The sequence below is a fragment of the Myxine glutinosa genome, chromosome 14, assembly GCF_964187855.1.
Source record: "Myxine glutinosa chromosome 14, kmMyxGlut1.1, whole genome shotgun sequence".
Taxonomy (NCBI): Eukaryota; Metazoa; Chordata; class Myxini; order Myxiniformes; family Myxinidae; genus Myxine; species Myxine glutinosa.
Window position 1 is genome coordinate 39788919 of NC_136274.1, and position 24810 is coordinate 39813728.

General features: G+C 43.2%; 1 protein-coding gene across 1 annotated transcript in view; it reads left to right on the top strand.

The window, feature by feature from the left end:
• LOC144888771 (ARF GTPase-activating protein GIT2-like) overlaps window positions 1-24810 on the top strand; it is a 49803-nt gene that overhangs the window by 7588 nt on the left and 17405 nt on the right. Inside the window, exons 6-8 of the mRNA XM_078767964.1 lie at window positions 903-985; window positions 20745-20930; window positions 23079-23213. Of these exons, the coding sequence (XP_078624090.1) occupies window positions 903-985; window positions 20745-20930; window positions 23079-23213 (404 nt within the window). The remainder of the gene's footprint in view (window positions 1-902; window positions 986-20744; window positions 20931-23078; window positions 23214-24810) is intronic.

The window sequence follows — 24810 nt, forward strand, 5'->3', positions numbered from 1 at the left end:
TACAAGAGACCTTCACAAAACGCATGACTAATGAGCCAAAACCCCAAATGCTCAGGGTGATTTTCATGGATTTATAGAAACACCATTCCGGCAAAGTATGGAATTGTTAGTTTTTATTTGTGCATTTTGAAATTATGTAGCACAAGTAAAACGTTATTGTGATGTGCTTTTGGATTAGCTGCCTTGCTTTTTCATTGCCATTGCGATCAAGGAAGCTTTGGAAGCTCAGGAAACCCGCGACGTTGTCTTCATTTGGTTATTTATTTATTTATGCTCCATGACCAGGGATATTGTTTCTGAATATTAAAATATTGTGAATCTCACATCATTTTGTCATGTGTGTGCACATTATTTTTAATTATTTGTATTTTTTTTAATCAATCCCCATTCACCTCCATTTATATGTGCAGATGCTTTGCGTAACCTGTGTAACCATGTAAAATGATCATGTGAGATCACCCATTGTGACTATTTGCTAAGGAAATAGAGTCGGGCCTCAGACCTCAATGGCACTCTTTTTGTACACAAAGTCGAGGCTCGTGGAGGAGCTAGAACATAGAATGGATCAGGATGTAACAGAACAAAAGGAACAGTAGAAAGAGAATGGGGAAACACAGCAACAGCAGGATTGAGGGACAAAATAGAGGGAGACTTGGAGAAATAATGGATGTGGGGAAGGATGAGGGTGTAGAGGTGGATCATTGATCCCAAACACACGCCTGTTAGTTGTTGCTAGGCTTTGTGGTGAAATCGGAACATTACGTGGCTTGTCGAGCAGCCGCCAGTGGAGATCATGCTTAATGCTTTGCACATTGGAACACAGGCGTAGTGGGATGTAGGTATCTCGAGCCATGATGTATGATCGGTCTCATAGTTAATAACCCGGCAACTCTGTATCCCAGACCACCAACACTGAAAAAAGGAGCAGTGATACAAACAGTGACTACGATAACACACCGCACAATGGAGGAAACGCAGCCAAACGGTGAGTTTTGTCCCTTTTTTTCTGCCCTCTGAATGTTTAGAGAACCACTGTGAGTTTGAATGTGTCATCCCTTGTCAATTGACAGTCGTCGCTTCAACTTTCATGGATTATGCCATTGATGGATTACTCCTTGTAGCAATTTTAAAAATATTTTTGTTCACAAAGTAGAAGCTCATGGACGAGCTGGAGCATACAACAGACCAGGATGGAACAGAACAAAATGAACAGTAGAAAGAGAGGGGCGAAGCATACCAACAGCATGGTTGAGGGACAAAATAGAGAGAGAGACTTCGCCAAATAAAGGATATGGGGAAAATGAGGGGAAGGGGAGGATTCATGGGGTTGGCAAGATGGATGCAGAAGCAAACTTTCAGGAAGGAAAAACAGGAAATTTGAGAAGAGAGGGGATTGTGGAGGTTTAATGGGGGTAGAAAAGGTCATGGTTTGGGATTGGGGATGATCTGAGATGATGATTAACAGCTGCCTTGAAGACCGAAAGGGAGGAATGAGATTGAAGAGAATGTGGAAGTTGATTTCACAGGTGGGAAGATAGAGTAACGAATGAGTGGAGGTGAGCAGTGATCCTGGATTTTGGTAGTTTCACAAGAAGGGGGTTGATTGTGGACCGCATACGCCCTGCAGAAACCTGGGGTGGTGGTGGGGGAGAGAGGGCAAGCACGAAAACAGCAGAGGATACAAGACCAGAAAGGAGGCGATAGAAGACAGAGAGACCACCGACCAGGGAAGGTCAGGTGTGCCAAGGAAGGACTTTGCACGTTGGAGGATGCCCAGTTGGGGGCTGGTTTTGAGGCCTTCTTAGAAATGCGGTTTGCCCAAGAACGATCATGGGTGATAACGAGACCCAAATCTTTGATAGCAAATGCACTCTTTTTCTAGTCAGCAGGAAAGCATTTGTGTATTACTAATCAATACTCGCGTTAGTTAAGCAGAGTTTTCCCGCTCTCTTCTGGAAGCGAGAAAATTTGTTTTCAGAATTGGTATCATTTCCCCACCCGAAACACGTCCCTACTCCTCCGGCAGGGGTCAGTGGTTGAACCACTTACACTATTCCACGTGTACTGGTGAAAATCGCAAGTCGTCTCCCAACACTCTCGAGCACCAATGCAAAATTTTGTGGATGTTGGCCCAATCGTTTTGGATTCCATAGGGAACAGACATAAAAACATTGCCTTAGTTTACATACAGTCACGTGAAAATGTAAGTACACCCCATGTAAAGTTTTGACTTTTTCGACATATTTCAACATACAGCTATTTGATCTTCATTTCAACAATATTGATAGATAAAGGTGATACAATGTAACAAATATCATGAAACATTTACATTTTGTAGTCCATTGTATAATTTAAATAAACACAAATGCAAATTTCGCATGTGGAAAAAGTAAGTACACCCCTACATTTATCACTACTTCAAATACCTAAAATTAGTATCAGGTGCACCAGCTCAGGTGCAAATGATTAGAACATCGTTAGAGAGGATCTTGGAGGAACCTGTCTTATTTAAACTTTAGACATTTAGTTTGGTTTGCTCTTTGTCGTTGAAGTGTGCAGCGTCACCATGCCTAGATCAAAATAGCTCTCTGAGGCCTTCAGAAAGAAGGTTATAGATGCCTACGAGTCTGGGAACGGATTTATAAAGATCTCCAAACAATTTGAAATCAATCATTCGACTGTCCGGAAGATCATCTGCAAGTGGAGAAGATTCCAAACAACTGCCAACTTGTTCAGGGCAGGCCGCCCCAGCAAGTTCAACCCGAGAGCAGACCACAAGATGCTGAAAGAAGTCTCGAAGAACCCCAGAATGTCATCACGGGACCTACAGGTAGCTCTTGCCACTGTTGATGTCAAAGTGCATGAGTCGACCATTAGAAAGAGGCTGCACAAAATTGATCTACATGGGAGGTGTGCTAGGAGGAAACCTTTGCTGTCCAGAAAGAACATCAGGGCAAGACTAAAGTTTGCCAATGAACACCTAGGCAAAGACCAGCACTTCTGGAACAATGTGCTCTGGACAGATGAGTCAAAGGTAGAGCTATTTGGCCACAGTACCTGAAGACATGTTTGGCGAAAACCAAAGACAGCATTTGACCACAAGAACCTGATACCAACTGTAAAGCATGGTGGTGGAAATATTATGGTTTGGGGCAGCTTTGCTGTATCAGGGCCTGGGCAGCTCACCATCATTTAATCCACTATGAATTCTTCCTTGTACCAGAGGGTGCTTGAGGATAATGTGAGGCCATCTGTCGGAGTGTTGAAGCTCAACCGAAGGTGGACCTTGCATCATGACAATGACCCTAAACATACCAGTAAATCCACCAAGGAATGGCTGAAAAGAAAGAAATGGAGGGTTCTGGAATGGCCAAGTCAAAGCCCGGATCTAAATCCCATCGAGATGTTGTGGGGGGATTTGAAACGAGTTGTGCATGCAAGAAACCTCTCAAACATCGCACAGCTGAAAGAATTCTGCATGGAGGAGTGGGCAAAAATTTCTCCCAGTTGATGTCAGAGACTGGTAGACAGTTATAAGAAACGCCTACTTGAGGTTGTTTCTGCCAAAGGGGGCAATACCACCTATTAGAGCCAAGGGTGTACTTACTTTTTCCACATGCGAAATTTGCAATTATGTTTATTTAAATTCTACAATGGACCACAAAATGTCAATGTTTCATGATATTTGTTATATTATATCACCTTTATCTATCAATATTTTTGAAATGAAGATCAAATAGCTGTATGCTGAAATATGTTGAAAAAGTCAAAACATTACATGGGGGTGTACTTACCTTTTCACGTGACTGTAGTTGGGTTCCTAAACATTGTGTCCGCCAGGTGATTTTTCTTTATTCCATTGATCCCACCACAACAACCTTATATGCTCAAGTGCTTTCTTTGAATCAAAGGATAATGTCATTAATTTGTTTGGTAATTGTAATAAAGCAGGTGATGATGACGAAGGTGTCTATTTCTACACAATCTAGACATTTAATTTGCCAGAGGTTAAACATTTATCTGTATCCTGTTGATGTGTGTAGTAATGCACCTGTTTTGAGTCCTTCAAGTTCCTATTTTGCTGGAATCATACTTGGGATGTAAGGAGTGAAACATTATAACCATCGACGGAGGAAAGGGTATTGCAGTTGGTTCCATTTGTTTGTGTGTTTATTTGTCCACACATATTATGCTAACGTAGGCTACCATCGCCACCTACTGGTAGTCATTAGTACACCGAGTTTTCATTTTTCAACCAAATACCTCAATAAGGTATTTACAATAGGGCACCACACAAAAACTCCTGGCGTGGGGGTCTGCAATCTTTGATTGCTCGTTACAGTTTACATTGAATTAAGGCTCACAGGAGGGGGTGGAGGAGGGGGGTCGGGGGGGAGGAGGTGGGATCTTGTACATAAACAAGAGAAAAATGACCACAGTGTGGTCACCAGCTGCGACGTGTAGAATCATGAGGATATCCATTGCAATATGCGCTACCAAATTCGACCAGTCATTAAATTATACGCATGCACTAGTGTCTTTTTGTCTTTCAGTTCTGGTCTTGTCCTTTGCTTTGCGACGCAACATGCTTCATCAACTGATTACATATAACGTTTGGACGTGAATGTTATTTCTGTTAATGTTAATGTTAATTCATTAATGTTATTTATTAATGTTAATTCTGGGTGGCAGAGGGATAATTTGAAACGCGCTTGGTCGGTAGGGGAAGTCCGAGTGTATGCACATGCGCTATTCAATAATTACACCTAATTTGTGTCAAGTTCTGTGAAACGAGATTGATATGAAAACATTCATGTTGTCTTTGTTGCTAAATTTATTCTGGTTTCTTCAAACAAATCGCGATTTTAGTCCGCGATGTTCTTACCTCATACCAACGCACGTCCAAGTGTATGTACATGCGCTATTCAATAATTACACCTAATTTGTGTCAAGTTCTGTGAAACGAGATTGATATGAAAACATTCATGTTGTCTTTGTTGCTAAATTTATTCTGGTTTCTTCAAACAAATCGCGATTTTAGTCCGCGATGTTCTTACCTCATACCAACGCACGTCCAAGTGTATGTACATGCGCTATTCAATAATTACACCTAATTTGTGTCAAGTTCTGTGAAACGAGATTGATATGAAAACATTCATGTTGTCTTTGTTGCTAAATTTATTCTGGTTTCTTCAAACAAATCGCGATTTTAGTCCGCGATGTTCTTACCTCATACCAACGCACGTCCAAGTGTATGTACATGCGCTATTCAATAATTACACCTAATTTGTGTCAAGTTCTGTGAAACGAGATTGATATGAAAACATTCATGTTGTCTTTGTTGCTAAATTTATTCTGGTTTCTTCAAACAAATCGCGATTTTAGTCCGCGATGTTCTTACCTCATACCAACGCACGTCCGAGTGTATGCGCATGCGCTATTCAATAATTACACCTAATTTGTGTCAAGTTCTGTGAAACGAGATTGATATGAAAACATTAATGTTGTCTTTGTTGCTAAATTTATTCTGGTTTCTTCAAACAAATCGCGATTTTAGTCCGCGATGTTCTTACCTCATACCAACGCACGTCTGAGTGTATGCGCATGCGCTATTCAAAAAGGCACCCCAACAACAAGAACAACGCGGTCCTCTCATCGAGCTGCTCGTCGCAGCTAAAAACATGCTGGATAAAGACATTCATAGACATGTGTATTTTTACTTGAATGCATGGATATTAGTAGACAATGAACAAACACATGGCATAGGACATATGAACCGGACTTCCCTGCATCATGAGTCGGAGGTTTTTGTTTTTTCGTATGCAGAGTCAAGGCTTGTGGAATGGCTCATACAGTGAACGGAATGGTTCGTACAGTGACCGGAATGACTCGTACAGTGAATGGATCAGGAGGTATCATGGCAAAATAAGGAACAGTAGTAAGAAAGAGGGTGGTCGGGAGTTGATCGATAATGGGCCGGCGCAAGGGCATTACATGTCCTATCGGGCCTACTAGGCAAACTATCAGCTTTGAGCCATTCTCCCTCCCCTCCCCCACCTCCCCCAAGACACAATTCACTTTCTAAAATGCATATTGTGCATCAGTGTAGTCAAAGATGGCTTCATTTATAATTATCTTCTTCATTTATTACATCGAACGTGCCAGGTGCTGAGCTGCTCTCTCCGCCCCTTCGCCAGATAACTCCTCCCCTTCTCTATTTTATATTTTGATTGTGTGCGTTCTTCATTGGCTGCTTGACTCCCACCACTACTTTCCCCCTTGACTCCCAGCCCGTGTCACTCCCACCGCCACCGCTACCAGCAGTTTTCAGGTGGCGTTCGTGGTGCTGACTTCAACGCACGATCATATGGTGTACTTCTGGCGTCCTAGGAGGGGAACGGTTTCACGTGGCGACTGGAACTTGTCATTAACAATACCAATTCATGTTAAAGGGAAAACACGCAAACAGTATGCTTGTTCACTTATGTAATCTCATGGATCGTTCTTCCATTCATGTTTTTTGCTGCCCCCAAATTCTGCCGCTCTAGGCGACCACCCAGTTTGCCTAATGGTTGCACCGACCTTGGGTGACACCATCAGCAGAGTTGAAGGACAAGATAGAGGGAGACTTTGATGAACAATGAGCATGAAAACTGGAAATTTGGAAGATGAGGGCTTGGGAGTGTGGTGTGTGTGTGTGTGTGTGCGTGCGTGCGTGCGTGCGCGTGCGCGTGCGCGTGTGTGTGTGTGTGTGTGTAGAGAGATAGATATGGCCGCGCACTGGATTTAGGTAGTTTAACCAGAAGGGGGGTTGAAGGTGGACTGTGTGTGCCCTGCAGAAACCTGGGGGGAGGGGGGGACAAACCACACAGCAGAAGGTGCAAGACCAGAAAGGGAGTGGCAGAAGACAGAGAGAGCACTGTCTTGTCTACGATGGGAAGGTGGTAGTCCCATAGACTCAAATGGGAACACGAACAGGCCAACTCAAAATTGACTCGAGCGAAGGCAATGGTGCGCCATTGGAAATCCCCACGCTTCTCACGTAAAGCAGAGTTGAAAGTTGGCAATAAGTTCCACCAGGAATGATCTCATATCAAATTTTCAGTTGAAATGATTTTCCCCATTTTTACCTTCATGCGCTTAAGTCCCAACACCCCCGGAGCATGAACCCGGTGTCAAATAATAAAAAGTCGTTACATATTTCATGCATCCCCCAATGTTGAATGTATTTACGAAGTTTCATTTAAAAATGCTTCAAAATGTGCCGGTAATTGCGTTTTTGGGGGTTTGACCTTTTGACCCTGCCTGAGGGGGCGGTACCAAAAATGATACTGCCCTTGCATCTTCCTGCCATGCAGTGATCATAAGTACTAAGTTTGGTGAATTTCTGCACAACCGTTTAGGAGATTAGCATGACGGACGGACAGACAGACAGACAGACAGACAGACGGACGGACGGACGGACTCGATTACAATATCCCCCGTTTTTTTCCAAAAGTGTGGGTATAATAATTTACTTGAGGGTTAAAGGATTAGTCTGCCCAGCAGAGATGTTCGTCCAGTACAAGTGGAGGCGAAAAATAGTTCATAAATACTTACTCATCCTCCCACCCATGTCCTCAATACCTGATTGTGTTGGCAAATATCGCACGTTAATAATAACCTTCCTGTCGAATTTAATACGATTTAATATAATTAGTATAATTAATAATTAGTGTTTAATACGAGATGTGCGCAACGGATTACTTTTGCCAATAGTAGTTCGAACTGCATGTGCAGGGATTTGTCCACCTGTACCTGCTTCGTCTCTCAATAGACTAGAATATCCGCATGAGAGAACGTACTCGTATAATTGTGACAAATCGTATTCGAGATATTGTAATAAGTGTCCATGAGCGCCCATGATTATTTCGTGTGCTGCCTGAGTCTGCTGGTTGCATCATTGCTGTGGGAGTGTGGCTGTGCCGCTGATGCAGTGCCCCATTACCAGTAAGCTGGTGCTCATTTTTCCGACCTCGGAAGGAGGACAGGCTGAGTCAACCCACCTGTTGTTATTTAACGGCCGACAGGGGCTCAAACTCAAGACCCTAACATCTGAGCCAGTCCCCTTAACCGTTAAGCCCACACCAGGCTTTGTGTGCCCATGTTGGTACGCAATCGGAATGTGCATACCCATTTCAGCAGTCCATTACGAGCAATATTCATTGTCGTGGATTTTGTCAGAATGAAAGGCACTTTCAGTGGAAAATCCCATTTTTCCAAAGAATTTCAACACAAAAATATGAACAGTAAAATATGGAATTTTATATTTATAATATCATTATCAAACTCCACAGAGAATGAAGTAAAACTCTTATTATGACTGAGACACATAGCACTGATAATGGTCAAACAGGAACCGCAGGTCGATTTTTACTGCAGGAACTGCAGGTGAAATGTAGGATTTTACTATTATTTTTATTGGGGGAATTATTTTGGAGTATGTTCACTTACAAGTTGTGAATGTGAGGGGTGAATGTGGGGGGATTATTTTGGAGTATGTTCAGTGTTCACTTACAAGTTGTGAATGTGAGGGGCGGGTGGGAAGGGGCTTCTCACTTTTTGTTAATTCTCACTTTTTGTTGTTTTGGGGGTAGCGGGTTGGTTGGTGGGTTTGAGTCTTTTCTATAAGATTTTTATTTTCTTATTTTGTACCACGTGGTAAGAGCTGGCAGTGTAGCCTAGAGATACACACACTCGCCTCTAACCTGTCTAGCTTGGGTTTGAATCCCGACCCAGCTGTAAGCTGTCATCCGAGTGTGTCACAAGCAGGGTGATTCGTCAATGTGTGTGCCATCCCTCGGATGGACATTAAACTGGGTGGCCAGTCTGCCAGCATTTGTTTCTTAGTTGTCTTTCTTTGAGTTGACGAAATAAGATAAAGCTTTGGGGTCAGATAAGGCAGTCGGATGAGGAGAGGAGGATAAGGAAGAAATTGAAGATTGACGAAATGCAGTTTGGATTTATGCCAGGAAGAGGAACGACAGATGCGCGTTTTATCGTAAGGCAGTTGCAGGAGAAGTACATGGAGAAGAGAAAGAAGTTGTTTCTTGGGTTTGTTGATCTGGAGAAAGCATTCAATAGGGTTCCTCGTGAAGTAGTAACATGGGCATTGAGGAAGTTAGGAGTGGAGGAATGGTTGATCAGAGTCGTGATGGCAATGTACGAAAGAGTGCGCACAGCTGGAAGGACGAATGATGGGAACAGCGGTAAGTTTGAGGTGAAGGTGGGAGTGCATCAGGGGTCGGTACTAAGTCGACTACTATTTGTAGCTGTGATGGAGGTGCTGACTCGGAACGTAAAGGAGGGTTTACCGTGAGAGTTGTTGTATGCAGATGATCTGGTGTTGATTGCAGAAAGTATGGATGGACTGAAGGAGAAGATGAACAAGTGGAAGGAATGTATGGAGGCAAAAGGTCTGAAGGTGAATATCGGAAAGACGAAGGTGATGGCAAGTGGTAAAGCATGTGGTGAGGTGGAAAGAACTGGGAAGTGGCCGTGTGCAGGAAGGGTGTCAGAGTGAACTCCATTCAATGTACAATGTGTGCTGAGTGGGTTCATCAAAAATGTAGTGGATTGAGAGGGTCATTAACCAGTGTGGCAGCTGCATTCCAGTGTAAGGTGTGCACAGAGGGAGCTGGAGATGGAGGAAATATTGAGTTGGATCTTGGAGACGGCATGAAGTTGGAAGGTGTTACCTACCTTTAATATTTTGCTACCTCGGAGACATGCTGAATGGAGAAGGTGGATCAGACTCGGCAACGGTTGCTAGAGTGAGATGTGCATGGAAGAAGTCTCAGGAACTGAGTGGCGTGCTGATGATGAGGGGAGTGTCGTTGAAGCTGAAGGGAAAGGTGTATGGTGCATGTGTGAGAAGTGTTATGATTTATGGGAGCGAGACGGGTAATGAACGTAGAGCAGCAACAAAGGTTGGAAAGGGTGGAAATGCGAATGCTTCGGTGGATGTGCGGGGTATCGTTGAGAGAGAGAAAGACAAATGATGAATTGCGAAAGATGATGGGAATAGAGCCTGTGATGGATGCTGTGAAGAGAAACAGGTTGAGATGGTTTGGTCATGTGTTGAGGAAGGATGAAAGTGACTGGTTGAGAAGAGTGATGGAAATGAATGTAGAAGGAAGTAGAGGATGGGGAAGACCGAGAAAGACTTTGGTCGAAGAAGAAATGCGGGCAAGGTGGTTAACAAGGGGAGATGCAGAAAATAGGGCAAAATGGAGAAGATTTTCATGGGGACCGCAAGGCTAACCCCCGCTCTAGCAGGGAAAATGGCCTTAAAATGCCTGTTGTTGTTGTTTGGGGTCGGATAAACATCTCAGAGTATTGAAGGAGATGGGAGAGCAAATAGGCACAATGTTAACATATGTAGCATCTTGTTATCTGCTCTGCCAACATGAGTCCATGCCATTGATATTGTTGCGGATCTGAGCGTCGGCCTTTCCCCTTACCAAGGGGGGGTTATTCCCCTTGTCTTTGACTAGCTGACGGGATCCGGGGCTATGACGTCACTTCCGGACATCGTTGAGTAGGGTCATAGGACTGATCACTAATACCTAATTACCAACGCTGCCCAGGAAGCAAGGAAATAAGCCCCGCCCAAATCACGGTTATAGGTGGAAACGCCGAGCGATAGCGAACCGTGACCCGAGCCGTTAACAATGACTAAACCCGATCCAAGCAGTTCTGATCGTGCCACGCTTACCCAATGGAGGAAAACACTGATACGGTCGAATTAGGAAAGACAGGAAGAACACGATTTATTTACACTTTGTACAATAAAGAAGAAGAATAACACACAGTGCAGCCTTATACAGTCTTAACTTATCCCAGGACACAGGCCCGTTTCACACTCACACGGGGATTGCAGAAGGTCAGGGTGATGGTCCAGGGATGTTGGCGTCCAGGCAGTTCACTCCGGTCCCCGACTCGCACCACGAAGAAGATGGTCAGGGCGACAGAAGCTCCCCGCGGGTCGTTGGCGCGGATCGGACAATTACGGGGCGAACGGTAAGCTGGGCTTGGCGGTTACGCTGGCGTGGCTGCCTACGTAATAGATGAACAGGCGCTATATGCGCTCCCAATACTAATTCAATAGGCGCTCCCAATGCAAGTTCAATAGGCAAAGCGCCACCCCCGCAGAAGTCTTGTCGCATACATCCTCATACAAAGCGCAATCGTGCAAGTCCCTCTTACAGTGCGCTCTCCTAACAAGTCCTCGCCAATAAGTCCTTTTACCGCAAGCTCCCTCTGTAAGTCCTCATACAAAGCCAGCCTTCCCCAGCGAGTCCTCCTTACAAAACCAGCCTTCCCCAGCGAGTCCTCCTTACAAAGCCAGCCTTCCCCAGCGAGTCCTGTCCAAGGGCTTTGTGCGTGCGCTTATATAGGCACACCCTTACCACGCCCCTCACGCCATGTCACCCGAGCCCTGATTGGTTATGGCTCTTACCGTTGCTGTCTCCGCCACTCCGACCTTGACGCCGCGCTCCTCCCTCTCTCGGGCCTACCTCGTGTCCCTTGACTAGTGAGCATCCTAATGCGAGATGCAATAGCCAAAATGGGGCGCGGGATGGATTCCGCCCAACGAGGTAGATTTGGAGGGTGGAGGCAAAATGAACGGGGCCTATACTTATTTATTTTACACAACGCAGATGATACTAGGGAAATGGCCTTATCCTCACACATACTATGACATAACTAATGTTCTAAGGGGCCTACGTGTTGCTTGTGGACTAACTATGGGGGCAAACCTTTAACCTTTAATGATGTTATATTTACACTCTCAAAACCGCAACATTGCACCCCTACTTCGCCAGGCTCGTCCCCGAGCCGAACCCACACAAGTGAGCACGACCGGTTTTGATGCAAGGGTCAGGACTACTTTTTAACTTAGTGTGACACTTAGGTGTGGTTACCCTCTACATTTAACCTAACACCCTGTGTGTGCCAGTTTTAAACACTAGATATGTCACACCTACTGCGTTGTGTACTAACTATCAGACTCACACCTGTGGACTAACTATGGGGGCAAACCTTTCACCTTTAATGACGTTATATTTACACTCTCAAAACCACAACAATATGTTATAGGCCTACCTTTGCTCATACAATGTGATGGCCATTCTTCACAAGAACAGCCACATCACTGATCCACCCAAACTTCAGCCAGTTGTAGGCATCCAAAGGTTTTCCATGCCTTCACATCTTCCAGGGTGTAAATACTGTCACGTCAGGCAGCCTCTGTCAACACGAGCCATCTGTTCCGGGATCTTTCGTCCCATGCATTGTCAAACTGTTTCTAACTACTACTGAGTTCACTTAAATGTACAACTTTACCGTTGCCCAAATGAGCCAAAATTGACGGCAACACGCACAGGAGGCAGATGGATCGAACACGTTTCTTACCTTTTTAAAGGTTTATTTATAAAGAATGTGGAGAGAAAAGTTGGACGGTATGAGAAATTCAGAACAAACAATGCGAATCAACAGACACAAAGATGGAGAAGGAACACGCAAACTTTTGTACAAGGATAAGAAATAAATAAAACCTAACCCACACTATGAGGCACCACAGTTCAAATTGATACAAACAATACAATTGCTGGTGAGGACTTTCCTTTGGCAATGCGTGGGGTGCAGGGCAATGGTGTGTGTGTGTGTGTGTGTGTGTGTGTGTGTGTGTGTGTGTGTGTGTGTGTGTGTGTGTGTGTGTGTGTGTGTGTGTGTGTGTGTGTGTGTGTGTGTGTGTGTGTGTGTGTGTGTGTGTGTGTGTGTGTGTGTGTGTGTGTGTCCGTGTCCGTGTCCGTCCATCCGTCCTCACATGTTCCACATTTCAGAGAGCCTGTCCTCCTTGAGCAATGATGAAGTGAGCCGAAGAGAAGTCAAAACAGATAAAGCAGAGTGACCTTCCTTGTCCCCAAAAGGTTCTCCTCCCTTGGGATGTGCACCCAGAACCAGCCCTTGTAACCCTCTCTCTAGCTGCTTCTTCTTCACCCTTAAGTCCTCCTGCAGGTCGGGAGCTCTGGTGTGCCCTTTCTCTCCGCCCCTCTTAGTCCTTCCGATGTAATCTCCTCTGGGCCCTTGTACCTGTGGGGCGGACCCGATAAAAAATAAAAGTCTTTCCCTGCTTCCAGACCCTACAACGCATTACGCCTTCATGGCTTTCACACATCAAACTGAGAGATTGTGATGGCCTTTTTTGAAGGGTGTGACACATTTTGTGACGGAAAGTCCTCACTTGGCTCTGCTGGGGAAAAAAAAACAAGAAGTGTTTATGCATACTACATTACCCTGACTATCCTGTCTATAAATTACATAAACAAGAGGTGTTTACACATATGACATTACACTGACTATCCTGTCTATAAATTACATACGCTGCCTCCTCAGTGTCACGTGTAACAAAACGACTTACTCCAGACGACCTGATTCATGGCAATCTAACCTACATGAATGACAAGGACAATACTATACTTAGCACAGTCTAGCTATGTGTGCACAGTCTAGCCCCCTCTCTGACCACCCCCTTCCACATAACCATACTTTTAATAAATATAAGATAATTCACAAAATCTGGATATAAAATAGCTGGAAAGTTTGTCCGTCGCTTCTGGATCTTGCTGTATTTTGGCAATTCATACGGGTCTGTGTTGCCTACCAACTGTATTGTTATAATATCACTTCCTAGACAAAGTGCCCAACGTATTTGTATATCAAAGCTTCGGGACAGTATTTAACACCAATTATTTAGCCATTACAGTACACAAAGCACAATAACGCAGCCTATCGTGAGCATGGATGTTTTTGTTTTTAACTGTTGCAGATCTTAGCTCTGCCTCGGATGGATTGAGGTGTCGGAGCGGTGCTTCGGTGCGCTCCAGAACCACTGCACCCCTGGCGATAGTGCTGTGCAGTACACATCCACTAATTGATCTGATTGATAAATTATTGGTGTCGTGATTAATTAAAATAACCTCAGTATCACGCACATGGGTGCGTCGTATCATTACCTTTTTCAAACTCCGTTTTTCTTTCCTGAAACTCCTAGTCGTGTCCATTTGTTTTATACCGTTTCCTTCACCCCCCAACCCTCTCCCTTCCACAGATCTACTGATATCCCTGTTCTGTACTGTTGATGTGCTTCCCTCTCTCACCCCCTTCTGTCTCCCGCTCTCTTTATTATACGTTTTATGTGTTTTCTGTTTGCATCTTTTGGTTTTATGTGTTGCTCTTACACGAGCCTCGACTTTGTATACAAAAAAAAAATGGGTGCCTTTTGGTGTGGAACAGCTGACTAGTGTACTTCCGTTTTGATCGCGAGCATCACGATCTATGTGTAATTCCTATTCTGCTTTTTACTTCAATTTGAGGCCCCGATGTATTTTTCAATTTGTAACTTGCTGTTTATCTCCAGATTTATTTTTCATACGCTAAATCAATAAAGGGAAGCGACCATGCTCTGAATGCATGAGAATAAGTAAAAAATCCAAAAAAGATTTTGGTGCATCCTTTGAGTGGGTAATTGACCACTTTTGCCCCCCTCAAATAAATTCTGCCCCACGTTGCCTTATTAACACACTGACGTCCCTGACGAAGACTAGTCTTTGGATGGTGACGTTAAGATTGAGAAACCTTCTGAACAGACGCATGACTTTGATGTGGACAACATGATACTTTTAGAAATCCGGAATGTAATGAACAAAGCGTGTAAGAAATGCCCATTACTTTTAGGCAGCTTGTGGAAACTCGACCGTATCATGTCTGTGCATCATTACAAGTGCAGACCAGGTGGCATATCCATTCCCAAAAAGTAATGCAAGGTCATCAACAATGTTGGACCAAAGTCTCTCGATTTTGAGGAAGATTTTCTTTGTAGTTGTAGATCCTGGGCAAACATGTTTTCTTGCAGCTAATTTTGTTGATCCACATATCCAGATAGAATACTGTGTTGTCATGTTGTGCATGACACTTTTTTTTTGCGAAATCAAGGCTCATGGAAGAGCGAGGCAACCAATGGTGACAAAGACATCACACTGATAGTGGAGCAGCAAGGCAACAAGGAAGTGAAATTTTTTATTTTTATTTTTTGTATACTGAATCGAGGCTCGTGAAAGAGCTAACATTTATTTCACAAACAAATCAACCAGACAAACAAAATATACAAAAAGAGGGAGCGTAAGTCAAGATGGGGAGAGAAGGGGAAGCACACAACCACAACATTTGAGAGCAGGGAGAAGTGTGGGAGGGAGAGGGCTTGGGGGGAGGAGGCGTGCGAAGGGGGGGGGCGGGGGGGGGGGGAGAGAGGTATAAAACACAAGGGGACCGAAATTATCGGGGGTAGAAAAGATCAAGGTTTTGGATGGGGGAGGATAAGAGATGGTGGTGAACAGCTGTTTTAAAGACCTGGAGGGTGGAGTGGGATTGAAGAGAGTGAGGGAGTTTGTTCCAGAGGCGGGAGAAAAGAGGAATGAAGGAGTGAAGGTGAGCAGAAAGTCTTGATTTTGGCAGTTTAACCATAAGAGGGTTGCAGGCAGATCTTGTGCGACCTGTAGGAATATTTGGGGGACAGAGCCCAGAGAGAGCTTGGGGGGCAAGGCCAGAGAGGAGTCGGTAGAAGACGGAAAGACCACCAACCTGCCTGCGGTGAGTGAGTGAAAGGCCCTTGGAGTTAGCTTCATCGCGGGAGATTCCAATGATTCTGAACGCTTTGGTTTCAACAGCGTGAAGACGAGCTAGGTGTGAGGCAGGAGCACCAGACCAGAGGGGAGAGCAGTATTCCATAGAGCTGCGGATGAAAGCCTTCTATGTGGTGAGGAGCTCAGGTGTGCCAAGGAAGGACTTCGCATGACGGAGGATGCCCAGTCGGCGACTGGCTTTGGAGGCCAGATTTGAAATGTGGTTTTCCCAGGAAAGATCATGGCGAATAGTGAGACCCAAAAGCTTGAGTGACAGAACTTCTTGGAGAGGATTATTCAGAAAGTGGATGGGAGGGTTTTCCAGTCGGTCTTTTCGGAGAGACATTGTAAGAGTGTGAGATTTATCAGGATTGAAAGACATGTTCCATTTGTTTGCCCAGTCTGTGATTTTGTCCAGGTCTGCAGAGAGTGAGGAGGCTGCAGACTGCCGATCTGAGGGATGAGGAATGGAGCGACAGAGAGTAGAGTCGTCAGCAAAGAGATAGAGAGGATTTTGAAGAGAGTCAGAGAGATCATTGATGAAGACCAGAAAAAGCACAGGGCCCAGAACACTACCTTGGGGAACTCTAGCCTGAACAGGAAGAGGAGATGAGAGAAACCCATTCAGGGCCACACGTTGACTACGACCAGAGAGGAAGTCCGCCAGCCATGCGTGGAGATTTCCATGGATACCAAAGGAGGAGAGTTTGGTGAGCAGAGCAGGGTGCCAGACCGTATCGAAGGCACGTGAAATGTCAAGGGAGACAGTTCTAATTTCCTGTTTGGCGTTGAGGACCTCCATCCATTGTTGAGAAAGCAGAAGCAGCATGTCCAGAGTAGAGTGACCAGGTCTGAAACCAAATTGAGGATCAGAGATCAAGCCATTGGAGAAGAGGAAAGATTTCATATCTGAAGCAATGATGGATTCCATGACTTTGCTGATAATTGGGAGAAGGCTGATTGGTCTGTAGTTGCTAGGATCTGTTTTTGCACCTTTTTTGTGCAAAGCGGTGATGTTGGCTGATTTCCAAGCAGATGGCAGATGACCTTGAGCAAAAGAGAGGGTGAAGAGAACAGAAAGAGGGAGTGAAAGAGCGGAAGAACATGATTTTAGGACCCGTGGGCTGATGCCGTCAGGACCAGTTGCAGAATCAGAGTCGAGGGTTGACAGAAACTTTTCCACCTTGTCAGGAAGAAAGGACACAGAGTCCAGGAGCAGCTGGGTACGACTGGGTACGGTGGGTACAGAGAGGGATGGGTTTGGGACACAAGATTTAGAGGCAAACACAGAGTTGAGGCATTCAGCTTTTTCACGTGCGGAGTCAGCTGTTAAGCCGTTTGAGGTGAGGGAGGGGATGGAGGGGGAACAAACAACAAGTTTGTTCTTGTTGTTGAATTGTTGTTCAACAACAAGTTGAATGAATAAACAAGAAAAGAGTAGGCGGAGGAAGCCACAGAATCAGACGTGAACGGGTCTCGCATGATGAGACGGTTAAGGACTAAGGCAGAGAGAAGGGCGGAGCAAGAAGGCACCGACTGATTGGCAGAGAGAAGGGCGAGCAAGAAGAGGCACACTGATTGGTGGAGAGCTGGACGAAGTGGTGGTGGCCTGCGGACATTGGTGGAGAAGCGCCGATGACGTCACGACCCGACGTTAAAATAACTCTCGGACGGACATTTTCTCTCCCTTGTTTTTTGCCCTCGACCCCCTCTGGCTCCCTTGTTTACTAACCCAGCACAAAAACACCTGTTAAGATGGACAATGAGATGCGCAAATACATCAACAAATTAACACCACCAATTTACAGCAACCTTCAAACAGGACTTCCTCAACAGGCATCCTTGGCTTCCAAAGAAAACCTCCAAGAGTGGAGAAGATTCTGTCTGACTGCGAAGCAACCCAGAACCAGAAAATACTTGGATATCATGTGGAACACTATTTCAGGAGAAACAAACAAACAAAAATGAACAAACATATTTTATGATTGGTCTGGCTGGACCATGCCCATGCATATGATTCAGTCCCTCATCAGCTGATATAATTTCTTATGGGTTTCCAGTGACATCGAGACTCCCAATGCAGCATGTTACTACATTTTTGGGGCTGGCAGGATGGCCTGGAGGTACGATATCAGCGGCACAGGTGTGCTCTGAGCAATGACGGCAATCCAGCAGGCACGTGCTGCACATGGAATTAATGAATGAACGATCCAGAAAAACCTCTTTTTAATTTTTTTCAGGTTAAGTAGAAGATACATTGGAATTTGCGTTTATTGCGATAGTACATGGATTTCTATGTTGTGCTTTACCTGTGATCTACACCAGGTCATGCACAAGTCAGGTTTGTTATAATTAAAGGGAAACTAAATTTGGATTTCATGAAGTAATAATTTTCTAGATCAAATATGTTTGTTTACTCAGATATGTAAAATATTCATGAATAACCGGATCGAGTAAATATTCTTTTCTGAAGTTGGAGTTCAATTCCCCTTTGAGTAAACAAACTGCTGTTATGATTTTGTGCCCGCAGGGGGCGCTACCTTGCCCTCTGAACACCCTGGCCTTTGAATCTGGATGCACAAGTCTGCATATAGGTTGTGAATGTTAACTATCCCACAGCCAAATTCCCTGCTGCATTGCGACATACAGAATAGTTGGCATTTCCTATGTTGGTGTTCGCCACAGATCTATTCTTGCTTCACTGTTGCTTACTTTACCTGTATCTTCTTGCTACAATGGTGTTTTTATCTTTATGCTGATCATACCTAGATCTGCTTGTTCATTCAACCTGCTGACGTGCCCTTTTTCGCAACTGCGAAATCCTGTCTCTGCAATCCAAGAATGTCTATGCATTTTCTCAACCAACATGCCAAAACTGATGGTCCTTGGCGTTCCCTCCATTAAAAAAAAATTAATAAAGATCCAACCCCAGATAGTGATACTGAAGGATCACCTCCTCACCTCTGCTTCGATGCCATTAAACCTTGGTGTCACTGTGGATCCAAATCTTTAACCTATACCCCTCACATTTCTAAAATCTGTTTTCTTCTATCTGCACAATATTGCCCAAATCCACTTGTGCCGATAACGGAAGACTACTGAAACTCTCCTTTGTGCTCTTATGACATCACACTTGGATTGTTACAACTCGCCGATAGCATGCAGGTTTACCTGCTTCTTCTCCCAAACCCAGGCCGCTAAATTTGATGGCATCACTCTAACCTTCAACACACTTCACTGGTTCCCAGTACTCCAATGGATAGATTCCCAAAAGTTTCTGATAACCTTTGTAGCCAAAAAGAAACAATTGGTTCCTATTTACGTTTCCGACATAATCGTACCTTGTGCCCACCTATGCAAGAAAGCGACGCTCGAACACTGGGAATATGCTGGATGTTCCTTGCCTTGCAAGACGTTTGCTCATCGAGCATTCTTTAAATATTCCTTTTCAACGATGAAACTCGCTGCCTCTTAAAATTGCACATCCTCATTAAGTAGGCTTTTAAAATCTATCATACCTCAATTTTTTCAATTATAAACCGCGGTTTATTCATGAATTTTGTAGTCAAAACCATCCAGTGCGGTTAATACACGAGTGCAACTCATACTTCGCCTGGTGGTGTTAATTTGTTCCGGTTCCCTTTTACCACTATGCAACAATGGAATAATTGATAACAAAACGTGTCTTCGACTCTCTCAATTGTCGAGAATTGTTTTATCTTCAATTAGAAGTGACCAGCAGATTAAATGTATCCAATTGTAATTTGATATGGTCATCTTTATTTCACAGCTGCGGTTTATATTTGAGTGCGGTTTACACGCGAGTTTGTTTTTCAAAATTATCTATACGTAGGGAGTACGGTTTATACACGATGCGGTTTATAACTGGAAAATTACGGTAAAAACATGAGAATTATGGAATTTTTTATAGCATTTTGCCATTTTGCTTCTAAGTCAAAAGTGCCTTTTTAAGAAAGTGATTGATTGATGTGCTGATATTGCATTGATCAGGTGGTAATGCTGAGGTGTGGATATCACACGGGTATAACTCGAGAGTTCATAGAACACGTTACACCGTGCAGTATTGAAGTACATACTTCAATTTAAATAAAGTAATGACTTTAAAGAGCGTTAAAAAAAATCTGGCAGTTTAGCACTATCAATCTGGAAGGTTAGCTATATATTAGCAAAGTTTAGCTGGAGGTTTAGCGATATTAAAGTGCAGTCTTGTGCAAAACCCTCATACGCGACCCCCATACACAATCCTTATACACCACCCCTGTACACCATCCTTGTACACCACCCTTATACACTCCCCATATACACCGCCCTTGTACGCCGGCCCTGTAAACCACGCTATTTAGCACTTCCATGTACTATAAAACTTGAGGTCCTTGGAAGTATCAAGTAGGTGATCTGTGTTTTACAGTGTTCAAGTATATAATTCGATTTAAATGAAATAAACATTGTAAAAGTCGTATAAATTAATTCATTCCAGAATTTCTCGCCGTTGATGCAGTGTCTATTACACCACCCTATCGAACATGTTGCATTACTTTGTGCCTGTTGTATGTGTCCTTAGAAACAGCACGTTTCCTGTTTGGAATGACTTTCAATTTGGTTTAATTGCCAGGTGGGCACACAGAGTAAAAAAAAAAAAGACTCATTCCACTCAACACATGTGCCATCTTTATGAATTCATGGAAAAAGTACGGTGAACCGGCAGGTTTGTTTTCCGATTCATGTTTAAAATACAACGTTCAATTTAAATTAGTTGTTGCTCAATCATAAACTGACATTTGTAGACAGAAAGACGGATGGACAGAAGTGAACCCATTTCTTAACCCTGCTTTTTGCTTCGCGTGCATGGGGTAATGAAAAAAATGGCCTCCTCCTGTTGCCTTGATTTTCTTGTATTTCCTTATAGATAAATAAATAAATAAACAATTTACCCAAACAAGTCAAAAGGTAAGATTTTGGAAATCTGACATTACGAGGAATGACCCACTGTTTCTGCAGCCCAGCAGAGGCAGATGAAGTTACTGGACTTGAACCAGAAGTTTCACAAACCATGGAGACCAGGGTTGCAGGTTTGAGTCCTGACTCTAAGCTTCCCAGCGTTGAAGACGTCGTTCGAAAAACGGAGCAGATCACCAAGAACATCCAGGAAATCCTTAGAGCTGCGCAGGAGAGCAACCATGACAGGTAGGAAGTGGGCTTCTCTCTCTCTCTGGGTGCCCCATTCTACGGATGAACATGTTGAAGGAGGCGGCACTAATGGCTGGTAGCGTTTGTGTGGCAAACCCATCTATTTGTGCTCATATAAAAGGCATCGTTTACACTATTGCATTACTATCACAACTCATACCGATACCTTGCTTGTCCCCTTTCTCTTTTGTTTCCTGTGCTAAAGAAATACGTTTGATCCTGCTTTTTATCTAAGCCACACCTCAAGGTGACGACTGCTGTTTCTGTTGCATTTTGAGACCGAGTTTGCAGATAACCAGTGTTACCGTGGTGGTGGTGGTGGTGGTGGTGGTGGTGGTGGTACAGGTGGTGGTACAAAGTTGCTGCTTTCTAACTGAATGCGCAGCAGAATAATGTTTTACTTTGCATCCTTCCTTTCATTGAATCAGCTTGTATCATCACCCTTTGTATTGTGAGTCTGTCCCCTGAGCAAGAGACGGGGTTTTGCAATCACTTCTGTCTGTCTGTCTGTGTGTGTGTGTGTGTGTGTTTGTGTGTGTGTGTCTGTCTGGGCCATAATCTTTTTACCATTTGAGCTATTGTCATAAAATTTTCACCAAAGCTTTGTTATTATAATACAGAGAAGGCAAATTAATAACTTTGTCAGGTCAATCGGTCAAAGGTCAGCACCACATAAAATCATCAATTTTTATCCAATTGACCTGAAATTTAAATTTACCATCTGAGTTTTGTTGTCAAATTTTCAGCAAAGCTTTATTATGAGAATATATTGAGAAGGTAAATTAATAATTTGATCAAAAGGTCAAAGGTCAGCATCACATGAAATCGTCAATTTTCAACCGGTCGACATGAAATTTTAAGCATTTGCATATTAGGTAACTGAATTGGTTCACCAATCACAAGCTACAAGACGATTGTTTTTTTGTTTTTGTTTTCGATCAAAAGGTCAAGGTTGCATAAAATCCTCAATTTTCATCCAATTGACCTGAAATTTTAAGCATTTGCATATTAGGTCACAGAATTGGTTCACCAATCACAAGCTACAAGACGATTGTTTTTTTGTTTTTGTTTTCGATCAAAAGGTCAAGGTTGCATAAAATCGTCAATTTTCATCCAATTGACCTGAAATTTTAAGAATTTGCATATTGGGTCACAGAATTGGTTCACCAATCACAAGCTACAAGACGATTGTTTTTTTGTTTTTGTTTTCGATCAAAAGGTCAAGGTTGCATAAAATCGTCAATTTTCATCCAATTGACCTGAAATTTTAAGAATTTGCATATTGGGTCACAGAATTGGTTCACCAATCACAAGCTACAAGACGATTGTTTTTTTGTTTTTGTTTTCGATCAAAAGGTCAAGGTTGCATAAAATCCTCAATTTTCATCCAATTGACCTGAAATTTTAAGAATTTGCATATTGGGTCACAGAATTGGTTCACCAATCAACAGCTAGAAGCTGATTTTTTTTTTTTGATCTATAGCTCAAAGGGTCAAGGCTGCATAAAATCATCAATTTTCATTTTGTATTTTTTTTAAAAACTGTTTTCGTTATTTTGGACATTCGGAAGAAGACAAAGACGAAGACGTCTGAATACAAATGGACACGGCCGGACTTTGCATTTTCAGATGCTTTGTAGTTTGAATTTGTATCCAAGGCATATGGAAAGGTTCATTTCTTCCTCTTCGATTTTGATGTCTTCACATCTCGATGTCACTGTGGGCTTTAACCAGTGTGCTGGAGTTCTTGAATTTCTTCCGAAACATCACTCGCCATCATTAGTTCCTAGGATTAGCTGAATCTAAAAATCATCAATATGCTTGTGCATTCCTGTGATGGTTCTTGTTCTGCCAAACTTGCACCTAGCCGGAAGCAAACGCCTTCTTTGATTAAAGCATTTGCATTTGGCTGACATTTTGTCATTCATAGCTATTTTGCGCTTGTTTAAAGAACGAATGCATAAAAACACCTAGGTGCGTATTGACACGATTTGTCTCATTTCCATCTTCTCTTTTCTATCCCTTCCCTGTTGCTTTTGTTTTTTCTTCTTGTTTTGTACTTTCTTTTTGCTGCTTTTGTTTTTGCTCCCTGTACCTTTTTTTTTTTGCCTTTTTCTGCCTCCCTTTGCTTTATGCCTTGTCCTAGTGGAGGGACAGAGCATGGTGCGCCTCGCAAGTCCAGGCAAAGCACAGGCTGTTTTAGTGGCCTCATGCCGAGGGCCGAGCGCCCACCCACCGCACTGGAATCTCTGCGGCCATCCAGGCCAAACTCTCTCCACTGGTATCTTCTTCCCTCTGTTACCTGTACCACTTTCACCTCTTTCTGCAACTTGGCCCTCTGTGGCCACGCCTTTTGCCTGGGTGTTGGTTTTGCACCGCTGCAGTTTGGATTGTCATTGCATGGAAAACTTAAAACCGGCGTGTCACTGTGAAGGCTACCTGCCCACGTGGACTCTGTTTTATATGGAAGATGCACTTTTACTAACAGTTTGCCACCAGCTTCACCTACCTGTACTTCTTCTCTTGTCTTTATTGATGCTTCTGTAACTCTGTGTGGCTCTGCACTACCTGTTTTGTTTTGATTGCATGTTATGGCAATCATTACAGTGTATAACCATGGAACTTCCTTGTGTGCTTTCTGACTTTGTGTGATTTCAATTGAGGATGGAGGGACAAGGATTCGGTTTGATCGAGTTTCTGTAAATGAAGACGGAATGCTTAAACAGAACCCCTCGAAATAAGCCATCAGCACTTAATGTTGGTACTAATTCTGTCCATTTTATCACTCGTGTGTTGCACGTATATACCTGCCACTGTACTCAACACAACATATAGGGGCTATCTACATATTACACATGCTTGGAAAAGGGAGGATGGGGGAGTGGGAAGTATTTGTTTAGATTTTGCAAGCTGATGTGGGCAAGTCATGTTTACAAGTTCATTGTCAGTTCAAATCTATTTCAAAGATATCAATTTTTTTTTTTATCTCTCTGCCATGTGTTACCAGCTTATGCATGCTCCATTTCCCAAGATAGCCTAGTCAAAAAATCTGAAAATGTGCCTTTATAGAATGATTGAGGCATTTTTGAGTAAAAGCAAACAAACCACTTTTTCTGGGGTAGTTTTTCATGCTGAATATGAATGTTGTTTGCCAAGCCCAAAAATGCGTAATTAGGTCACTAATCAAGGTCAAAGGTCAATGAGTGCAAAATTCAATTTTTTTGAAAAAATGCTTTATTTTACATCCCCTATCTGTACATTTCAATTATTTTACAATATTTTGTCTAGTAAGGTTGCTAAAGCTTTTCAAAATCTTATTTTTAAAGGAAAACGTGAGGACACATCTATGCTCATTTGCCTTTATCTCTGTAAGGGGCGACAATTAGTTTTTGCGTAATTTGCTTGCAGTTTAACCTCTAAATGCACAATGGGGCAGAGTTTTTATGCTCCTATTGATGGTCTAGAGATAGATTTTATAAAGACAGAATCTAAATGTCACCGGTAAACAACATAGGTCAAAGGTCAATGAGTGCGAAAGTCTTGCAATGACGTAACAGTTACTTGCACTTGAAACCATCCCTTTCACTCAACAGTGAAAGTGGCTTCATCTTTCTGACCCCAATGCATTTGCCATGTTTGTCAAATCATTTCCATTCAGACAGAGCAGGGTGTTCTTCAATAGACCCTTAATGATGAAGAATGAATCTAATAGCCTAGCATAAGCCATCTAGTTCGTACCCTAGGCATCAGGCATTAAACATTTCAGGAGTACAGGTAAGGGTCTTTTTAAGATTGTTAAAAAATGAAATATAAAATCAAATGAAAGTAAAGGAATGCATTCTTCTTTGGTGAGATACATGTACATACAAATGTGTAAT